The 18,744-nt window shown below is 33.3% G+C and overlaps 2 protein-coding genes across 6 annotated transcripts in view; both read right to left on the bottom strand.

The window, feature by feature from the left end:
• Positions 1 to 18,744, bottom strand: part of LOC108737595 (nucleolysin TIA-1) — a 744,862-nt gene that overhangs the window by 395,500 nt on the left and 330,618 nt on the right. The window lies entirely within an intron of this gene.
• LOC108737562 (fork head domain-containing protein FD4-like) lies at positions 14,683 to 17,465 on the bottom strand. The gene has a single exon (XM_018470462.1). It carries the CDS (start codon positions 17,351 to 17,353, stop codon positions 16,601 to 16,603), a length of 753 nt encoding a protein of 250 aa, XP_018325964.1. The 5' UTR covers positions 17,354 to 17,465; the 3' UTR covers positions 14,683 to 16,600.

Genomic DNA, 18,744 nt, shown 5'->3' with positions numbered 1-18,744 from the left:
AAAGGGAATTTGGTAAATAGAATACCAAAATCAATACAAGTATGTCAGGAAGCTAATAAATAATACGTAGCATACTCAATGTGTGTAGATTTACAAATATAATGTTAATATTGTAGGTCCATCAACAAATCAGTTTGTGTTATTAGCGAAACCAATGAAAAATGCATTTTACTGAAAGAAAACTTTTTGAAAGCCTTCAATATCAAGTAAAACAAAGAAGTAACTTTATTAAAACTATAAATGAAGTAAATAAAATATTTTCAATAAACTTTAACCATACGAAAATAAATATAAAATAATTAAAATAACGTAAACTGTTAAAATTAAAAAATTATTGTTTTGATGTATGTTTTCATGAATGCCCAGGTTATATTCTTATCCAGAATTTTGTATAGAGGTTTCCCTGATAATGTAGGTTTATGTTAGAGCCATTTGCCAAATTTGCCTAAATACTCAGTTCGCGGTATGACCAAAACCAAAGAATAATCATTCTCAAATTTAATTCTACTCATATGTGCGATTCTCTTTAAAGATCACTTATTAATTTTATAAAAAGACTTTTCACTTTCAATTTCTCTATTATTTCATAGTACTGCAGACTGCAGTATTATCCACGACGTTACAAATTATTGTAGGCAAATACTGTAGATATAGTTCCAAGAAAAAACTATTTTGTTAAACAATATATGGGCAAATTTAACTTTTAAATGTGCACTAATTTTTATTACGGTATTTAAACTACTGAACTCGGGTGCGAAACATGGGAATATAAATAATAAACATCATTATTAAAGAAATTTATGATTACATAAATTCAAGCGGCGCGGCGAAGCCATTAAATTTTATGAAGAAGTCATAAAAAACATTATGATATATTTAATTAGCAGCGCAACACTATACAGTTCTGAGTTCCCCCATCAAAAGCAATAACACTTTCAATATTTTCTTTCTTATTATGTACTGTATCGTGATTATTAGTCCATACAATCGTTTAATTAATATCAACCTAATTACTGTTAACACTATTTTAATGAATTATCACCACTTAAATAGTTCTCGTTGCTATTTTCAAAATTATTATGGACAAAAAAAGTGTTTTAGGTGTTTTTTGAACGTTTTTGGGTTTTCTTATTATATTTATTTAGCAAACGTTTAGATTTCAGTCAAAGTTACAGATTCGCGGCGTTGTGGATCGATGTGTTGTGTAGTTGGGTTTTTTACGTATTTGCGTTGTGTTACTTTGCTGTATTGCGACAATGTTTGCTATAAAATAATTCTATAGCGATTGTAATGATTTAATCACGTATTGTATACGATTATTTTATGACTACAATATAGTATCATAGATTGTTTCATTAATTTTGTGTTTCAGTAGGTGCTTTTAATGATTATACAGATGTAAACGAAAGTTCAACATATTTATTATTTATCGTTTTAATAATAACGAATATCTGCAATATCAATTGGATGCATCTTCATCGCATGGGTTAAGGATAGAGAAAAAAGTGCAAATACAAATGTTAATTAATCATGTCGCTAATGATGCTTATACAATATACATTGTGCCGTCCATCATATTTCGGTCCGGCCCTGATAATTATGCGTTCCAAGAATAAAGCAATGCCGACTAAATAAATTCGTTTTGTTTCAAAGCGTTACCTGTGAAATAGCTCAATTATTTTTTTCCCTTGAATGGTTAATCTACTACACAAGACGGACTACTAAAGTTGTACAGAAGTAACGATGATGGGATAAATTTGAAAGGAAGCTAAGCCAATATCACCTTAATGGGTAGATTATAGTATGTATCTAACTAGTCAACTGATATTTTCAATTTTCAGCAGTAGGGGTATTATTAAAGATAAGGGAAATTGTGTCAAAGTTTTCGTCAAAAAGTATTTATGTTATTTCGTAACACATAAAGGCATAGTCTATATTCAATTGATAGAAACTGATAAGAAATCTATATAAAATACGGAAGAGTTCTCTGGGCCTACTTTCGACATCCATTTGATCAGAACTTTTAATTAAAAATCGCTAATTTTATATGTTCAACATGGAAATAAACAATTGCAATAATGTAATCGGGTTTAAATGTCCATATTCGGTATTTTCTTAAAAGTTTGACGTTTAGAGTATGCACGATAGACAACGGTACTAATTTGTTTAAATTTGTATAGGTTCAACTAGCTATTAAATAATTTTAACAAACATTTAGTTATTAGTTTAGTACGGAAATGGTTGTAACAACTTGAGAACCACTTACAGTAAACTGCAGGATTGTCCTACGATGGTGAGAAAACGGCTTTTTGTGGTTTCCCCATTATCGAATGTCACACTTTTATTTACCTACACTACAATAACATCTTAAAGCATTCCTGCGATTATAAACGGTGAGCTCAAGCGAATAAAAGTAAATAACCTCAAAAGTTCCGCTCCTGTAACACTTCAATTGAACGACTTGTAAACAATTGAAGAGCTGCGGGAAACCAGATTATTATTACCAACAAAGGTTTTCTTTAAAAATGAACTTGTGTGAGCCCGATGCAATACAAACAGCTTTTCTTAACGCTTAAACGGATTACTATCTGTCCGAAATGAAAGCGTAAATCGAGCATTAACAACTGCTATTAATTAAAATATAATTAGTCGTGCAACGATAATTAAATTCTTAATGTCACTAACACAAATACCATTCTTGTTTGGCAGATAAAAAGCTTTTTCAACAAAAAAACGCTATAGCAATTACAATACTGAAACGGACGAACTGAAAGTTTTATGCAATATTTATTTTTAATTAATAAAAGCACATTAAAGCAAAACTATGTGCCATATCATCCATCCGATCTAAACGAATCACAAACATACCGTTTCGTTTCTAACGAAAGAAAAAAAAAGCATATGAACAAAATAAAATCTCTTAATGTAATTTAATGTTTTATGCCTTTCTAAACCAATATCTTTTCATATTGAATAACATCGCTCATTAATACCAAATCCAATATTATGTATACCCAATTTACTGCCTACATCTTCTTAGATGTGTTAGCGGTTGTTGGAGTCACAAATAGGGTTGCCACCCGTACTTTATTATAAAGTATTGTACTCTATTTCGACTGTGCGTACGTTATATTTTACAAGACACATAAAGTACGCAAAAATACTTTATTTAAGGCCTTAAGTAAAGATCGTAATTTTGTAAGCGATTATTCGAAATTCAGAGTATTTTTACATCAATAATATTGCACAGAAAAATGGCAAGCCATATTTAAGGAACAACCTGATTTCCCAAATCTGTTCAAAGTAGTGTCACTTTTGCTGTCCGTTCCGGCCACTTCAGCATTTACAGAAAGAGTCTCTGTTATGAACACAAAGTGGCGGGACGACAGGGATAAAGCTTCATTAAAACTAATTAAAAGTGGATTTATAGTTTACTTAAATCTTTGTTTGGTATGTTTAGAGGCTATTAATATATTTAAGAGCGACAGCAATTTGTTACTGGCTGATAGGTGTAACAAAAAATATGTTTTTAAAAACAAAAAATAAAATACTTTATTTTTATGCTGAGTACTTTTTTTTGAACCATTTAGTCGAGAAATACTTTATGTAAAGCCTGAAAAGGTGGCAACCCTAGTCACAAATGAAATGATCCAGTGCACAACACAGCTAGACCCGAAATTGAGTCTGTATTTTCCCGAAGCTAAGGTATGATCTAAACCTTTAGGTCATGCCGATAGCCAATATTGGAAAATTCGAGTTAAAATAGAAGTTGTCTTCATGTAGTGATATTTCAATGATCTTCCTGGTCAAATTAGTTAACAAAAACATGCATACGTAAAGTGGATTTTGAACTTAGACAAAAATTATGAAAAAATGGTTGAGGAAACTGCAAGATTGACAACAAAATACGAGGTGTAGGTAGAAAATTTAGTGGAAGGGGATGTTTCCGAATTGTTTTTATAGTCAGCAGTTATCAGCCCTGTTGCGCTTTTCGTCATATGTTCTAATTAAAGTGCTAATTGCAGTCACTTATTTGAATAGCAATATATATAAACAGTCAAGTGTAGTGCCCTGACACCGATTCTCCTGATCAAATTAATCAATAATATTTATACTTAAAAAAATATAACTACCCCATATCTGGCGAAGATGGCAGAGGTAGCTATATATATAAAAAAAATATTGCTATTACCTAGTGTTTCCGTAGGTTTGTACATTGTAATTAAATTAGTTAGCTAGTTCGTGGATTGTAGTGTTAAATTAGTGATATATTTCTTGAAAAATGTTATAGATACAACAATGGAAAATCCGCTGTTCCAATTCAGACCACACGTCGAAGCGTATCGGGTGTTAGTATGATTTCAGAGTCGGCTTTGTATTTTCATGTTATTTATACAGTTTTTTGGTTGAAATGAAATGAGTTGGGTGACACAACCGCTAGTTGTTTAGGTCTTATTTCTTCTAAACACTACGCGCTACTTAAAAGTTTCGAATAATTTCGACACGGTTGTGCTATAACAAGTGGAATTAAACCACGTAGGTGGGCCATTGTGTCCATTAAATAGATTTTGCTCGAACAAGCCTCTACAATAGCGGCCTAAGGAATCCGTGTAAATTGTATCTACACAACTGTAAACGGTAAAAGTTAAAAACGCAAGCCATTATATGCCCGTAAAATAACCAATCGTCTAAAAAAAATTATTTCGCTCGCGCTCTCCACCACAATTTACCGTATAAACTATTTTACGTAGTTTGACAGCAATTTTTGAATTCCATAAGGTGCACCTGTTCACGTTAGAAAGTTAATTTAATTTCGTCTACCAAATTTAATAGAGACTTTAATTAAGTGGCCACACCAACCGTACCTACCTACCTCTAAGAAGAAACAAAATCACTCATTGGAAAAATCGTGAGGTAATTTAAAAATCAATTTAAAAAACAACCTCCAATTATTATTATCTGTACATAAATGTACTGTTTAAAAGCACTTTACTGATTGTTACTACTGTCCATATCCCATTTCAAGTATACAGCCTAAATTTTTTGCAAAACATTTTCTAAAATTAAACGAAAACTGTAGAACGTTTAATGCATTACGTATATTATCTATTAAAGATAATCAAAGTACAGAGTTGACTCTATTTCTCTATCTATTTGTTAATTAATAGGTTTCACCCGCGGCTTTGCTTGCGTTGATGTTCTAAATACTAAATATTATCGACGACCACATAAAACTAATTTCCCTATCCCTTAGGAACAGTATTTTTTTTAATAAAAGGTACCCTATGTCATTTTTTGTACCCCTGACAATGTGTGTACAAAATATCATGATAGGTTTCATCTGCGGCTTTGCTCGCGTTGATGTTTTAAATACTTGTCAAATATCATTGACGACCACAAAACTAATTTCCCTGTCCCTTAGGAACAGTATTTTTTTTTTAATAAAAGGTACCCTATGTCATTTTTTGTACCCCTGACAATGTGTGTACAAAATATCATGATAGGTTTCATCTGCGGCTTTGCTCGCGTTGATGTTTTAAATACTTGTCAAATATCATTGACGACCACAAAACTAATTTCCCTGTCCCTTAGGAACAGTATTTTTTTTTTAATAAAAGGTACCCTATGTCATTTTTTGTACCCCTGCTAATGTGTGTACAAAATATCATGATAGGTTTCATCTGCGGCTTTGCTCGCGTTGATGTTTTAAATACTTGTCAAATATCATTGACGACCACATAAAACTATTCCTCTATCCCTCGGGAACACTATTTTTTTTTTAATAAAAGGTACCCTATGTCCTTTTTTGTACCCCTAACAATGTGTGTACAAAATATCATGATAGGTTTCGTCTGCGGCTTTGCTCGCGTTGATGTTTTAAATACTTGTCAAATATCATTGACGACCACATAAAACTATTCCTCTATCTCTCGGGAACAGTATTTTTTTTTTAATAAAAGGTACCCTATGTTCTTTCTTGTACCCTGAAAATGTGTTTACAAAATTTAACGATGATTGATTGAGTAGTTAAGGCGTTAAGTGGTAGCAACAAACAAACTTGACATTCCCATTTATATTATTAGTTATGATAAAGGTACCAATTAAAAACTACAACGAAGTTTTGCATACAGCATTTAAAATACAAAAGAGGCAACTATATTTTATTTTACATTTGAAATAGCAAACCTCACTAAAAATGACAATAAATATTTCTTAATTTTTAGTTTATATTTTTTGAAAATTAAATTGATTTCAGAAAATTGTTTCGTTATTTTATGATTCAAACTATAGTGAATAGTGTTGACATTGGCAAGATAATCGTGATAGAGAAAGACGATGTATCTATAGAATTAATTTCCCCTTCGTGGTATCGTCAAAAGTTAGTCGAGATAAAAACAAGTAAAACGAGCGAAGAAAATACCAAAAGTAATTGCAGTTTAACGCCGTTTAAACGTTTAATTTTTTTCTTTTCGGTTTTGTTCACAATCCTAGATTTGACACGCTACACTGCAAACAGAAGCCTGATTAATACTTCGTGTTGCTTTAAGTCAAACAGTAACCTGGCCACTTTTTAATCGCTTTATACCTTTTTCATGCATTTTAACTATTATTTACTTTTTGTACGGTGGATCGGCAAATAAAACAAAGTTTGTTGAAAATTAAAGCGAAGCTTTTGAACGGCTGCACGTAGTACGCTGTAACGGTTGATTCGAACATTGTAAACCACGAAGTGATACCTCATGAACTTGACCGTCTATCACTATATTGATTCTTTTTAATCAACATCAAAACAACAAACTAATTGTTTACTAAGTTTTGAATACCTAGCAATCTGTATTTTGCTCACCCCTATGCGTAAGTATCCTACATTTGACCAACGCTTTGAGAAACTAAACGTTCTATAACCTAATCATTAATTTCGTTTTTAATAGATAATAATTTAGGTTTAATTTAATCTTAGATTATATCAACATCATTAAAGACAGTACAACTGTAGGGATAGATGTGCAAGGGCAAAATATTAGTATGCTTAGATTTGTAGATGATATAGCAGTATTAGCATCTAGCAAGGAGGACCTAGAGATAGCTTTAAATAAAATGGAAGCGGTACTGACAGATCAGTACTGTATGAAAATAAATAAAAGTAAAACTAAAATACTGGTATGCAAGGGAAGAAAAAGTAGGGAAAGAACGAATATAAAGATAGGAGACGAAAGATTAGAAGAAGTGGTCGATTTTAGGTATCTAGGAAGTCAGATAAGTCAGGAAGGAAGGAGTAGTAGGGATATAAAGCAGATGATAGCGCAGGGTCGTGTGGCCTTTAATAAAAAGAAGTCACTTCTATGCTCGCGAACGGTTAAATTAGAAATTCGAAAAAGGTTGTTAAAGGTGTATGTTTGGAGCACGGCGATGTACAGGTGCGAAACATGGACAGTGGGAGCGGCGGAAAAGAAAAGGTTAGAAGCGTTCGAAATGTGGTGTTATAGGTGGATGATGAGGATATCGTAGGTAGAGAAGGTTAGAAATGAAGAGGTATTAGAAAGAATAGGAGAACAGAGGACTCTATGGAAGTCAATAAAAAATAGGCGAGATAGATTAGTAGGACACCTTCTCAGGCACGAGGTTCTAGTAAGATGCAGAAACGGGAGTTAGGAGGGGTAGAGGTAGGCCTAGATTAGATTACTCTTCGCAAATAGTTAAGGATGTGGGCTGTTCTAGTTTTAGGGAAATGCGAAGTTTAGCTCAGGATAGGAAAGAGTGGAGGTACGTGTCCAACCAGTCTTAGGACTGATGACCTTATGATGATGATGATGTATTTCGGGGTTTTCCTAAAAGGCGATAGATTGATCAATGCTGAATTTCGACTTCTGACTGTATATGACACATAAACGTCTATTGCCTTTTTAAGTTTCCTATATATTTTAAAAAAAAGTCAAGTCATACGGTACGAATGTAAAAAAGAAACGACCTAATTAGGTAGTTTAATGGCGGGAGTAATTATAACGTTGCATATATACGTATGTGTATGTGTATAATGTCGAGTACGTGTAGACAATGAATATTTGCTTGGAATACATGCAAAGGTGCACATTTAGCTGTCCTCAATTAATTAAAAATAAATAGACAAGCGCGCATTACGTCTAAACACCATTTTGTTGAAACAATGTGTTTTAATTAGCGTAATTATTCTACTAATTATTTATCTCGCGTTTTTAGATTAAACGGTAAACGCGCAATCTTCTTCTTTATATCTTATTACTATTACTGTTTAATTATTGAGAAACTGACACAAAACTAAACATTACCGAGTATGAGAACATATAAGAGGGGTCTTTGTAATTATTTCGGCCTTTTCACTGCAAGCCTTTGTGTAGAAAATGGTCAGTTTGCATTTTTTATTACAGTATTTAAGCCCGTATCTTTTCCAAGTTAGTTGCCTTAATGTCATGCTACTCTGATCATTAACCACTTATTATGTTCAGAAGAATTAAAATCTACCAGTAGTTATATTTATCGCATTTCCGGGTTAACATCTGCACATTGAAAAGTATGCCAATAACAGACAATTATCCAATATTATTAACCTCTACTCCTAGAACAAAATAATTCGAAGTGGCCTGTATTCTGTAGAAACTGCCGGACGCGGACCGCGATTTTGATCGTTTTGGATCTCATCAGCGCGTCGCAGACAGCTCCGACAGAACACAGACCAACCTTTACCTGCCGTCTTAACAGCGCGTTTTAGAATATACTACAAATGGCGTGGTGAGAGCCATCTGTAGTACGATGCTACATTTGAGGATTACGTATGCTCCAACAAGGTCCATTTAAAAATATGGATATTCTAAAACGCGCTGTTAAGACAGCAGGTAAAGGTTGGTCTGTGTTCTGTCGGAGCTGTCTGCGACGCGCTGATGAGAACCGAAAAGATCGAAATCGCGATCCGCGTCTGGCAGTTTCGACAGAATACAGACCACTTCGAATTATTTTGTTCGATTATGGTAACGTGCCTATCACGTTGAGGTGAGCTACGCCGGGATTCGTTTCAGCAAGTACATATCCATATCTTTAAATGGACCTTGTTGGAGTATACGTAATCCTCAAATGTAGCATCGTACTACAGATGGCGCTCACCAAGCCGTTTGTAGTATATTCTCTACTCCTAGAAATTTCATTTCAATATAAAATCAAACTTCAACATGTAATAATAAAACAGTTCGTTGATGGATATCTAAACATTCTGTTCTATTAAATACAGATAGGTTGCGACCAGAGATGTGCAAAATGCTCTTTTTAAAATTATTATTAAATACAAAATGCAAATGCTTTTTTGATTTGTTATTTTAAATGTAAAATACAAAATAGATTTCCCTTTTGTATTTTAAGTGCTAAATGCAAAGTAGGTATTTTCAAAATACTTTTACTATTTAATTTTCTAAGAAAACCTTACAGGTATATTCTCATTTTTTAAATATTGGAAATGTTGTAGTTTTCAGTTTTCCACAACTGGCGTATATCAATTCGATATTGTTTTGCGGGCTGTTTTGTCGTAATTCATAGAATTTCGTAGTTTCTTGCTAAAGGTACGATAAGTGGTAATTTGGCAGGTGCTGATATCAATTTGGAACTTTAAAATTCCATGGACCATGACATTGAACCCGGAAAATAATATCGATCCAATATTTTAGATTATCAATTTCCGAGGAGTTTAGAATTTTTTGGGCTCTCTTCAGTTAAAGAACTAGAAGGCATTCATGGAATGTCTCTTTGACCCCTTTTTAAGCTTTTAATACCTTCAATGGCCAATATGAGCAACTTTCATTGATCATTTTCTATAACGTTTTATCGGTGATACTAGCAAAACTTTTAACGACAAAAATGTATTTTGCATTTTACAAACAGAAAATGCGTTTGGAAAAGTATTTTAAATAAAATACAAAATGCTTTTCTCAAAAAAGTATTTAGGTGCAAGTAAAAAATAGGCATTTTTTATTTTGTTTTTGCATTTTAAACCTGAAAAACTAGATTTATCGAAATACGCAAAGGAATACAAGGAAATACACTCGCACACACCAAAAGTTGCCTTTCTAGAAATTATTTATTAATTTCTACAAATGGATTGAGCGAATTAGAAGGTTTTATAATGCTGAATAGAGATCATCGTTATCTGTGGATTAATGAATTCCTAAACTAGTGATTTTTATCATTTTATTGTAGCTTTAACATACGATAAAATCAATGTATCTACACAGATTGTGTAAAGGGATGCAAAAATCCAGCGTGCCTACATTAAAAAAGTAGATATACCATAACCCGCCACTGTTTCTATAGGTAGATACATTATGGCTTATTAAATTTGCTTTTTTTAACATCTTCACATTTTATTATCACAAGCTCGATATGATTAACGAGTTACAAGTGTAATGGACTGGGGTTGTAGCCTCACGTTGGTTACATACGTACATACATACATACATACATATATATATTTATGTCGAATCGCATATGGCTGTGATTTATTTTTGGTTCCACCCCAGTATTTACGTCTACCACAAAAGCGTTACGGGACCGAATGTTTAAGCAAATTTGGCTCGGTCATGGCGAGCTTTTTAAAAGGCGTTTAATTTCGTTTGACATAGTAACAGGACAAAAAAGCTTTTGTAACAACGCACGAACGAAAAGCCGTGCTTGGGCTATGATCGGAAAGACCTTAAAAATAAAAAGCGACGTTGCATACAACGTCGGCTCATCTTCAAACCCCCCCATTTCGCTTTTGTGTTCGGATTTTTCGCCGGCAAAAGCGTTACTTGTATGTAAATATTGATAAATGTTTAGGCAACGGCATAAAAGCTTCGGCAAACCGAAACTAATTTTTGTTAACGACGACTACAATGTTGCAATAGGAAACCCCACCCTTTATTACGTTCCCAAAATGGCGTTTTAATGCGAAAAAGATTTATTGATGTACAAGATACATTACGACAACAAAGCGACAACAAATTGGTTTTTATTGACGACGATTATTTTAAGAAATGATGAACCGTTCCGGCAGTCTCTGAACCGTTTCACCGAAGCATTTTTTACAGACCCCACAACATTATAATAGTAAACTTTTAAGTTATCCCAAAAAGTTGGTACAACGTACAGCTTCAAAAAGGCACCTACCATATCAGAAACACTGGATGCATTATCATTTAATTGAAGACAAAAATACCCAAAGTGAGAACTTACACCAGATGGTTGATATGGTATCAAAAGGATTTAGCAGCTTTTGATAAGACAATGAAACTTTAAGGAAATGTTCATTGAATCATATCCTGATCAAGTAGTCAGAGGTCTTATTGTTAGGCATAAAACTCTTATCAATTTACTTCATTATCGCGATGGGGTTCCACCAAAAAAAGGGATAAGTCAGAAAGGTTTCCGTAAAACAGAAAAATTGGAAACTTTAAGTTTGAACGGCGTTAGTGAGACCCTTGATCAGGAACATTTTCCCAAAACTTCATTACACTCAACTGAAATCAATTTTCCGATTTATAGGAAAGAAGGTAGGAAAATGGGTATCAGTTGTTTGTAATGTCATGTTATTTGAGAACTCGATATTTTTGGAACTTGTATCTGTTGAGACTTTTGATCAGGATTATTCAAAGGACATTTTCTTAAAGTTTAATTAAAATCGATCGAAACCTATTTTCCTATCAAATACCGGAGGTTCTTTAAATAACAACCACCAATTTAGATTTCTTCAGATGATACCTATTAGATACGTTAATTTCTCTTTTCGTTTACGCAAAAGTATATCTCAACTGTATCGGTACGTTTTCGGACTCGGCCACAAAAAAGGACTGGCGATGATTGATGTTCTCTCTAAAACAACAATTATAAATGTATTCTTTTATTTCATAACGAACTGTACGCAAACAAATCATTCTTGCTGAAAAGCCGTAACAAAGGGAATAAATTAACTCCCCGTCGCGTACAAATAATTATAATCTCATATTAGTTACGCCTTTATGACTAAAAAACAAGGACAGCGATCTAGAGACAAAACGTGCAATACATATCGCGTAAAAGTTTATGTGGGCAACCCAACTTGAAATTTTCTAATTGTAACAACAACCAAACTCAAGGTTCTAAATCATTTGTATCCCATCGGCGATTTGTTCATATGAGCCGCAAGGCTGGATATCGCACATAAGATATTGCAAACAATGTACTAATGAAAGCTATACTCATCATCATCATAAAGTCGTCAGTTTTAAGACTGGTTGGACACGCACCTTCACTCTTTCCTATCCTGAGCTAATCTTCGCATTTCCCTAAACCTAGAACAACCCACATCCTTAACTATTTGCGAACAGCAATCTATTCTGGGTCTATCTCTACCCATCCTAACTCCCGTTTCTGCCTCTATTATGTCTCTGGCTAGACCTTGATGCCTGAGAAGGTATAGAGTCCTCTGTTATCCTATTCTTTCTAATACATCTTCATTTCTAATCTTCTCTATCCACGGTATCTTCATCATTCGCCTGTAACACCACATTTTGAACGCTTCTAACCTTTTCTTTTCAGTCGCGTCCACGGTCCATGTTTCGCACCCATACAGCGCCGTGCTACAAACATACACCTTTAACAACCTTTTTCGAATTTTTACTATTTCCCTACTACTCCTTCCGTCCTGACTTATCTGACTTCCTGGATACCTAAAATCGGCCACTTCTTCTAATTTTTCGTTTCCTATCTTTATATTCGCTCTTTCTCTACTCTTTCTTCGCTTGCATACCAGTATTTTAGTTTTACTTTTATTTATTTTCATACAGTACTGTCAGTACCACATCCATTTTATTTAAAGCTCTCTAATCTATATCATCTGCAAAACTATACTATCATTTAGAAAAAGAGCAGTCTAAATTTTTCGTAGGACTTGCGGTTACCCATACAGTAGTAGTGCCTAGATTTTACTGACTGAACCTGCACCTCAGGAAGGCGCTGAGTTACACCCCCGACCCCTACGAAAACAAAATTAATCCGTTTTTAATCCACCCTGTGCCGAAAAACATAAAATTTTTAATACGTAACACGAAGCGAGTAAATAATTTACGGATTTCCTTTTTTCCACTGTATAGGTATGTCATCGGTAAGAGGTTGTTTTCATTAAAACGCATCTTTGCTGTCATATTTTAATTAACTTTGTAATACAAGCAGCTGCTTGCATTTAACGGTGACGTTATTTACCGACTGGGCACACTTATTCATATTAACAGTGGTATAAAAATAAATTGAGCTGTTCGATAAGAGTAAGATCATCTAAATAGATTTATGATTCGCATAATAATGAACGTATTTCAAAGTCATTGGCGTTTAAATTAACGCTAAGCGCATTTGTAATCTATACATCAATATTTTAAACCTAAATATACATAATAGTTGAGCATGAAACAATAAATTTTATTACATACCTTTTGTTTTTAATATACAATTACTTCTGAAATTAAAAATCTAGGCAGTATGTTGACATTTATTATATTTAAAATTGATTCCATGGGACAGACAATAATCTCACTATCCATCATGGTGGCATTTAGCAATATTTTATTAATTATTTTAATTACGCACCACAGAAAAAAATAATAAACAAAAGTATTTGTCATAAAAATTATTATAAGTACATCACCTCAAAAAATAAATATAACTACCTATCAAAAAATAATTATCTATCAATTAAGATCAAATATCACTTAATCAAGGGATTCTGAATGAATCAGAAATTTCTGTATATACATATGTGTAAAACAGGTGTTAAAAACCGAAGAGGATGAAGTTTATATTTGATTTCAACACAAATGAAATAGATAACTACCTAAAGGTGTAGATAGCTAATAGACCCTTTAATACTCTTATAGAGATATCAATTTAAAAAAATCATAAAACTACACATTTGAGTTAAACAGTGATTGGCGTAAATTTATTGCACTGTAACAATATTCTTTTAATTTGTTTACCTGTCTTGTTAGGTATATCAAATAAAATACAATTTTGGATTTAAACGTAAATATCTTAAAAATTCCAAACATGAAAGAAAAATGTCCCTATTTTTCCAAATCATCCCTGTATAATTAATAGTAATATATTTTAAGTACACCGCTGACTATATCCCGAAACTATATCCATAAAATGATCTTTAGGTAGTACTAGTTATCCCGAATTTTCACATACTGAAAATGAAACTGTCTAAAAAATAATTGTTTTATCTGGTGCTGAAATTGAAAAAGTTTTTTTTTTTGAAAGATGTGCCACATTCAAAATATATTTTCTATTACTTTTGAAAAAAGTTTTATCACAGAAACTACAAATTTTCTAGAGAGATCCAATCCCTTAATCACCGCCCCCAGCTTCCCGTCTATACTTATATTGTACGATCTCCAAACTGTTGCTAATGCGATATTTAAATATTAAGTAGGTATTTAAATTGTTTTATTGATTAAACGAAACACAATTTAAATGTGATGCTTTCCTACATTAATTACACGTTTACACAGCAATTATAATACAAAATTATACGGTATAAACAATATGGAAAAAGGTATTACAAAGTGCTACTGATTCAAGTAAAAAATCGACTAGTACTTTCGAAGTTACATTTATTTAATGTAAATGTATATATATATGATGCGAGTAGGTACATGATAAACTTATTATTAAGTAACTTTTTTACATAGATTTACATCCTTAATTATTAATTAACTACACAGGCTACTGTCTAATCATGTACATTCTTTTAACAATAAAGGAATTTTCCATCTGTACAACAAAGATTGATAAAAATGTAAAATAAATGTAAGAGATTAGACCAATTGCATTTATTTCCTAATCAAATTTTTCTCTAAAAAGGACCATACGCAAATGACTATCCTTCATTTGAATAAAAGGTAATGTATATGATAGGGATGACCTTCGTCAGAAATGGCAGTACCTACAGCCGTTGTGTATACGTTAATCTTTTCAAACAAAAACATTTCTTTTTTTAAGTTGCGTGCCCTGTCCGAAAAAGAGAGTGAAACAATTTATCTTTTGTAATTTCATAAGCCCAAATTTTATTCAAAACGATTTCGTGTTAAGAGTTAATTGAAGGGCCCGAAAACGGTCATCAATACGTACTTCTCTTTTAAATCTTTCTATCGCGTGCCGAAATGCGGAAATAATAAAAAATAATTAATAAATAGGCTTACAGTATATCTACTACCGCTTTTTATATTAAGTATATAATATTTATGTACTTTGTAAATATCACAATCACTTTATAATATGCGCTCTACGCAACACCTAAAATAGCTTTTTCATATTGCGAAATCACATGATATAGTACCTATAGTTAATGCACTACAATTTTCTCCTTTCTTTTCAATTAAAAGTACCGAAAATGTACTTAAATATACATAAATATAATGCCGTCGTATCATGCAGTCTCATTTCTAAAGCTCAATGAATATTAACAATTAAACTGTTTTCTGAAAGCTCCTAATACATACATTGGCAACTGGCACTAATATAAAACATTAACTGTTGGATATTTGCCCTCTGGCACGAAAAAACACTTTAGGTAATTTTTTTTTCGTAAACACATCTTTGTTAAGAGTATCTTTTTGTGTTGACACTCTGTTTCACCTTAAGTTACAATAACGATATAGACAATTTGTCCATCACTCATCAGATTATCTGCAATTTGACCATCCCTCACGGACAAATCTCCCCAATTGGCTTAAATTACCTTCTGGAGTATATCCAGATCAATAAATAAGATTATTCTTCATAGATTAGCACACAATAGCTCGCCAATTGTTCCGACGGATGAATAAACTAACTACCTGATATCCTTGAGATATTAAATTTTTTCAAAATATGAGGTCAAAACAAAATTAAAAATCAGTCAGCAAGCAAAAATAATATCAATTGAAGAGACGGATGCATGGTCCTATCACAAGTTCTGTTTTGAAGAAAGGATAAGTGTTTCGTCCACTTTGATTTTTTGACAATATCAATCTTGCGTTGATGGTAATCGAGGTGAGCCAAACACGTGTTCGTTCTTCAAAAAAAGTGTTTGTGGTAATTAGTGGTAAGCCTCTTTTATAGTTAGTGAGCCAGAAGACACTGCAGTAGTCTCTTCTAGTTGATTACCAAACTTTACTGCTTCTTAAGTGTTATAGATAAATATGAAACATGGCAATCATTTCAGACCTGTTTTCTTTTTGGAAATATTTCTTTTGGGCGTTTCGCTGCTTGTGAGGCAGGCACCTACTAAAAATCGGGAACAACTTATCGTTATCGGCACTTTAGATGAAACAAAATGTACTTAAATACTTATCTACCCGTTTTTGGTTGCCGTTTCTTTGATTTTTAATATCTCCGTGTAGAACCATCGCATAGTTAAGTTAATGGGTAAAACTTACCTAACAAGTATTATTATAATGACAAATATTTTGATGTGGAGAAGAATTCAACAGTTCGATATTCTATAAACGAAACGATTCGTGCAGTTCTGAAGCCCTAATTCTTATATACAGTTAATATCAGACTTAATAAGACATCCGTATCATCATCATCAAACAGTTGGAAGAGCAAGCTGAGGACCAGCAATGAGATCAGGATACTGATGGTGATAATACGTCGTTGATGGTACTAATAAAGGCGGTTTTAAACTGAAATCGGGATACGGAAGAACGTTCCACTGCATCTGGGGAGCTATTGGAGTTGAGATGGGACAGTGGTGAGCGCTTCTTACTTCCTGAGTTGGATGATCTGGTGAAATGAGACTTTCAATCGTAAATGGCCTTTTGGGACGAACTTTATTCGTTGTTTCGGTGATATTTACAGGTGGAGATAATGTTCTTGGCATAGGAATTCTTGGAACAATTGCACTATTTAGTTCTTGAGGAGATTGGCTCTCGGATGTGAACAGGAACCTATTTATATTAGCCAAAGCGGCCAATTCGTTATCCAACATTTCTTTATCGCTCTTCATCAGTTTGAATCTTTTTCTTCTGCGTAATAAACTCCCGTTTTCAAACATGTCGAATGCCGCAGGATGTAACGCCCAATAGGCTCCTTTACCTGGTCTATCCGGTCTCCTGGGGATCTTGATGAAGCAATCGTTGAAGGATAGATTATGGCGCAAGGAATTCTGCCACCGCTGAGTGTTTCTTCGATAATAGGGGAAGTTCTCTGTGATAAACCGGTATATTTCCGAAAGGGGTAACATCTTCTCTGGAGAACTCCAAATTGCCATGGCAGTCAACGAAATGTATGAGTAAGGGGGTTTTTGATCACCGTATGTTTCTCTTGACGGACGAGGCATTATTCGAACTTTAGTAACAGTACACCATTAACACATTTGCACTATCAACAGTCACTCTGGTGTGTTGGCATCTTAAACGGAACTATCCGATCGGAAAATGGTACCGCCAACAACCGGCAATTCCGGTAAGAGACTGATAACTCCCGGATAAACATGAAAACATATCTTGTTTCCAGCGATCTGATTGGCTGAGTGTATACAATGGCTTGTCGTTCCTCCCCTCAATTAAGTCCCTCCCAATGACCGCCCCTCTATAACCCCCACCAACTTTACCAACGATACCATATTCAAACGATACCTTAAAATACATGAACATCATTGCAAATTCCTGTGAGATGTACTATACCTACATAAAATGTGATTTCTATATCTATTGTCTGGGTCACAAAAGAATAGCGTTCGCAATTGACCATTGCTTACAAAGGCCAAACGACAATCCTCCTAAACAAATATTACCACAACACCAATTGAGTCAACTTATCAGAGCAACATTATATCGATAGGAGATGAAGCTGAAGATGAAATGGTTCAGTGTATCTTGATCTCTAGCTGGCCGTATATAGAATTAATGACAAGCTTTGGGGATACAAAGCTCTAATTGGACCGCCCGCATTACTTTAAATAATATCACATATTTGTAAGTTTTGTTCAACTTTCTTCTTTCAATTGGGATCATTTCAACCCAACTTTTACGATAGAGTAAGTAATAGGTACATTCCTCCAGAAATAAAGAAGCATTTGATCTTCAATACAATCAAATTTAATAATTATTATATATGTGATATTACATCCCACCTCTGCCGATTCCTATGGAATCGTCGTCGTTAGCAATGGATTAAATGGAGATTAAGCTTTTGGAAAAGTCACACCACACCACTGGTTTAGGGATGTTTTTAAAATTTTATTTATTATCGTTGTGATCATTATTTATACCTGTACCTCATTATTAAATGAAACTAAACGTACCTATGAAGATCGCAGAAAATTACCTCCATTGGCTATTAATTACAAAAAAAAAATATTGTAAAAAGTTCAGAACAATTATTTTGTCAGATAGTGGCTTCTTCAGGTGGAAGATTATCAATCATCATTCATATTATTTTATTTATATTTATACTGTTCTTATTATTTTGGTTTACCTGCCTATTACATGTTCTGGCAAATACCGATCATAGAAATTATACGTTTATTTATTAGCATTTTTCCTTTTTATGTGGCGCGGGTAAGAATGTCTTATTTGGTGAACGTAAATATATTTTTTCAGACATCATGTCTATCTGGAAATGTCCTCAACTTCTCTAAGAACTATAGATTTTGTACTTACTTAGGTGGATTATTTATCACAAAGACATATGGACGAATGTAATTTAAATTTAAACTATTACAGATTT

This window comes from Agrilus planipennis, unplaced genomic scaffold (genome assembly GCF_000699045.2).
Source record: "Agrilus planipennis isolate EAB-ADULT unplaced genomic scaffold, Apla_2.0 scaffold15, whole genome shotgun sequence".
In the NCBI taxonomy this organism is placed as follows: domain Eukaryota; kingdom Metazoa; phylum Arthropoda; class Insecta; order Coleoptera; family Buprestidae; genus Agrilus; species Agrilus planipennis.
This window is presented reverse-complemented; position numbering and strand designations above follow the sequence as displayed.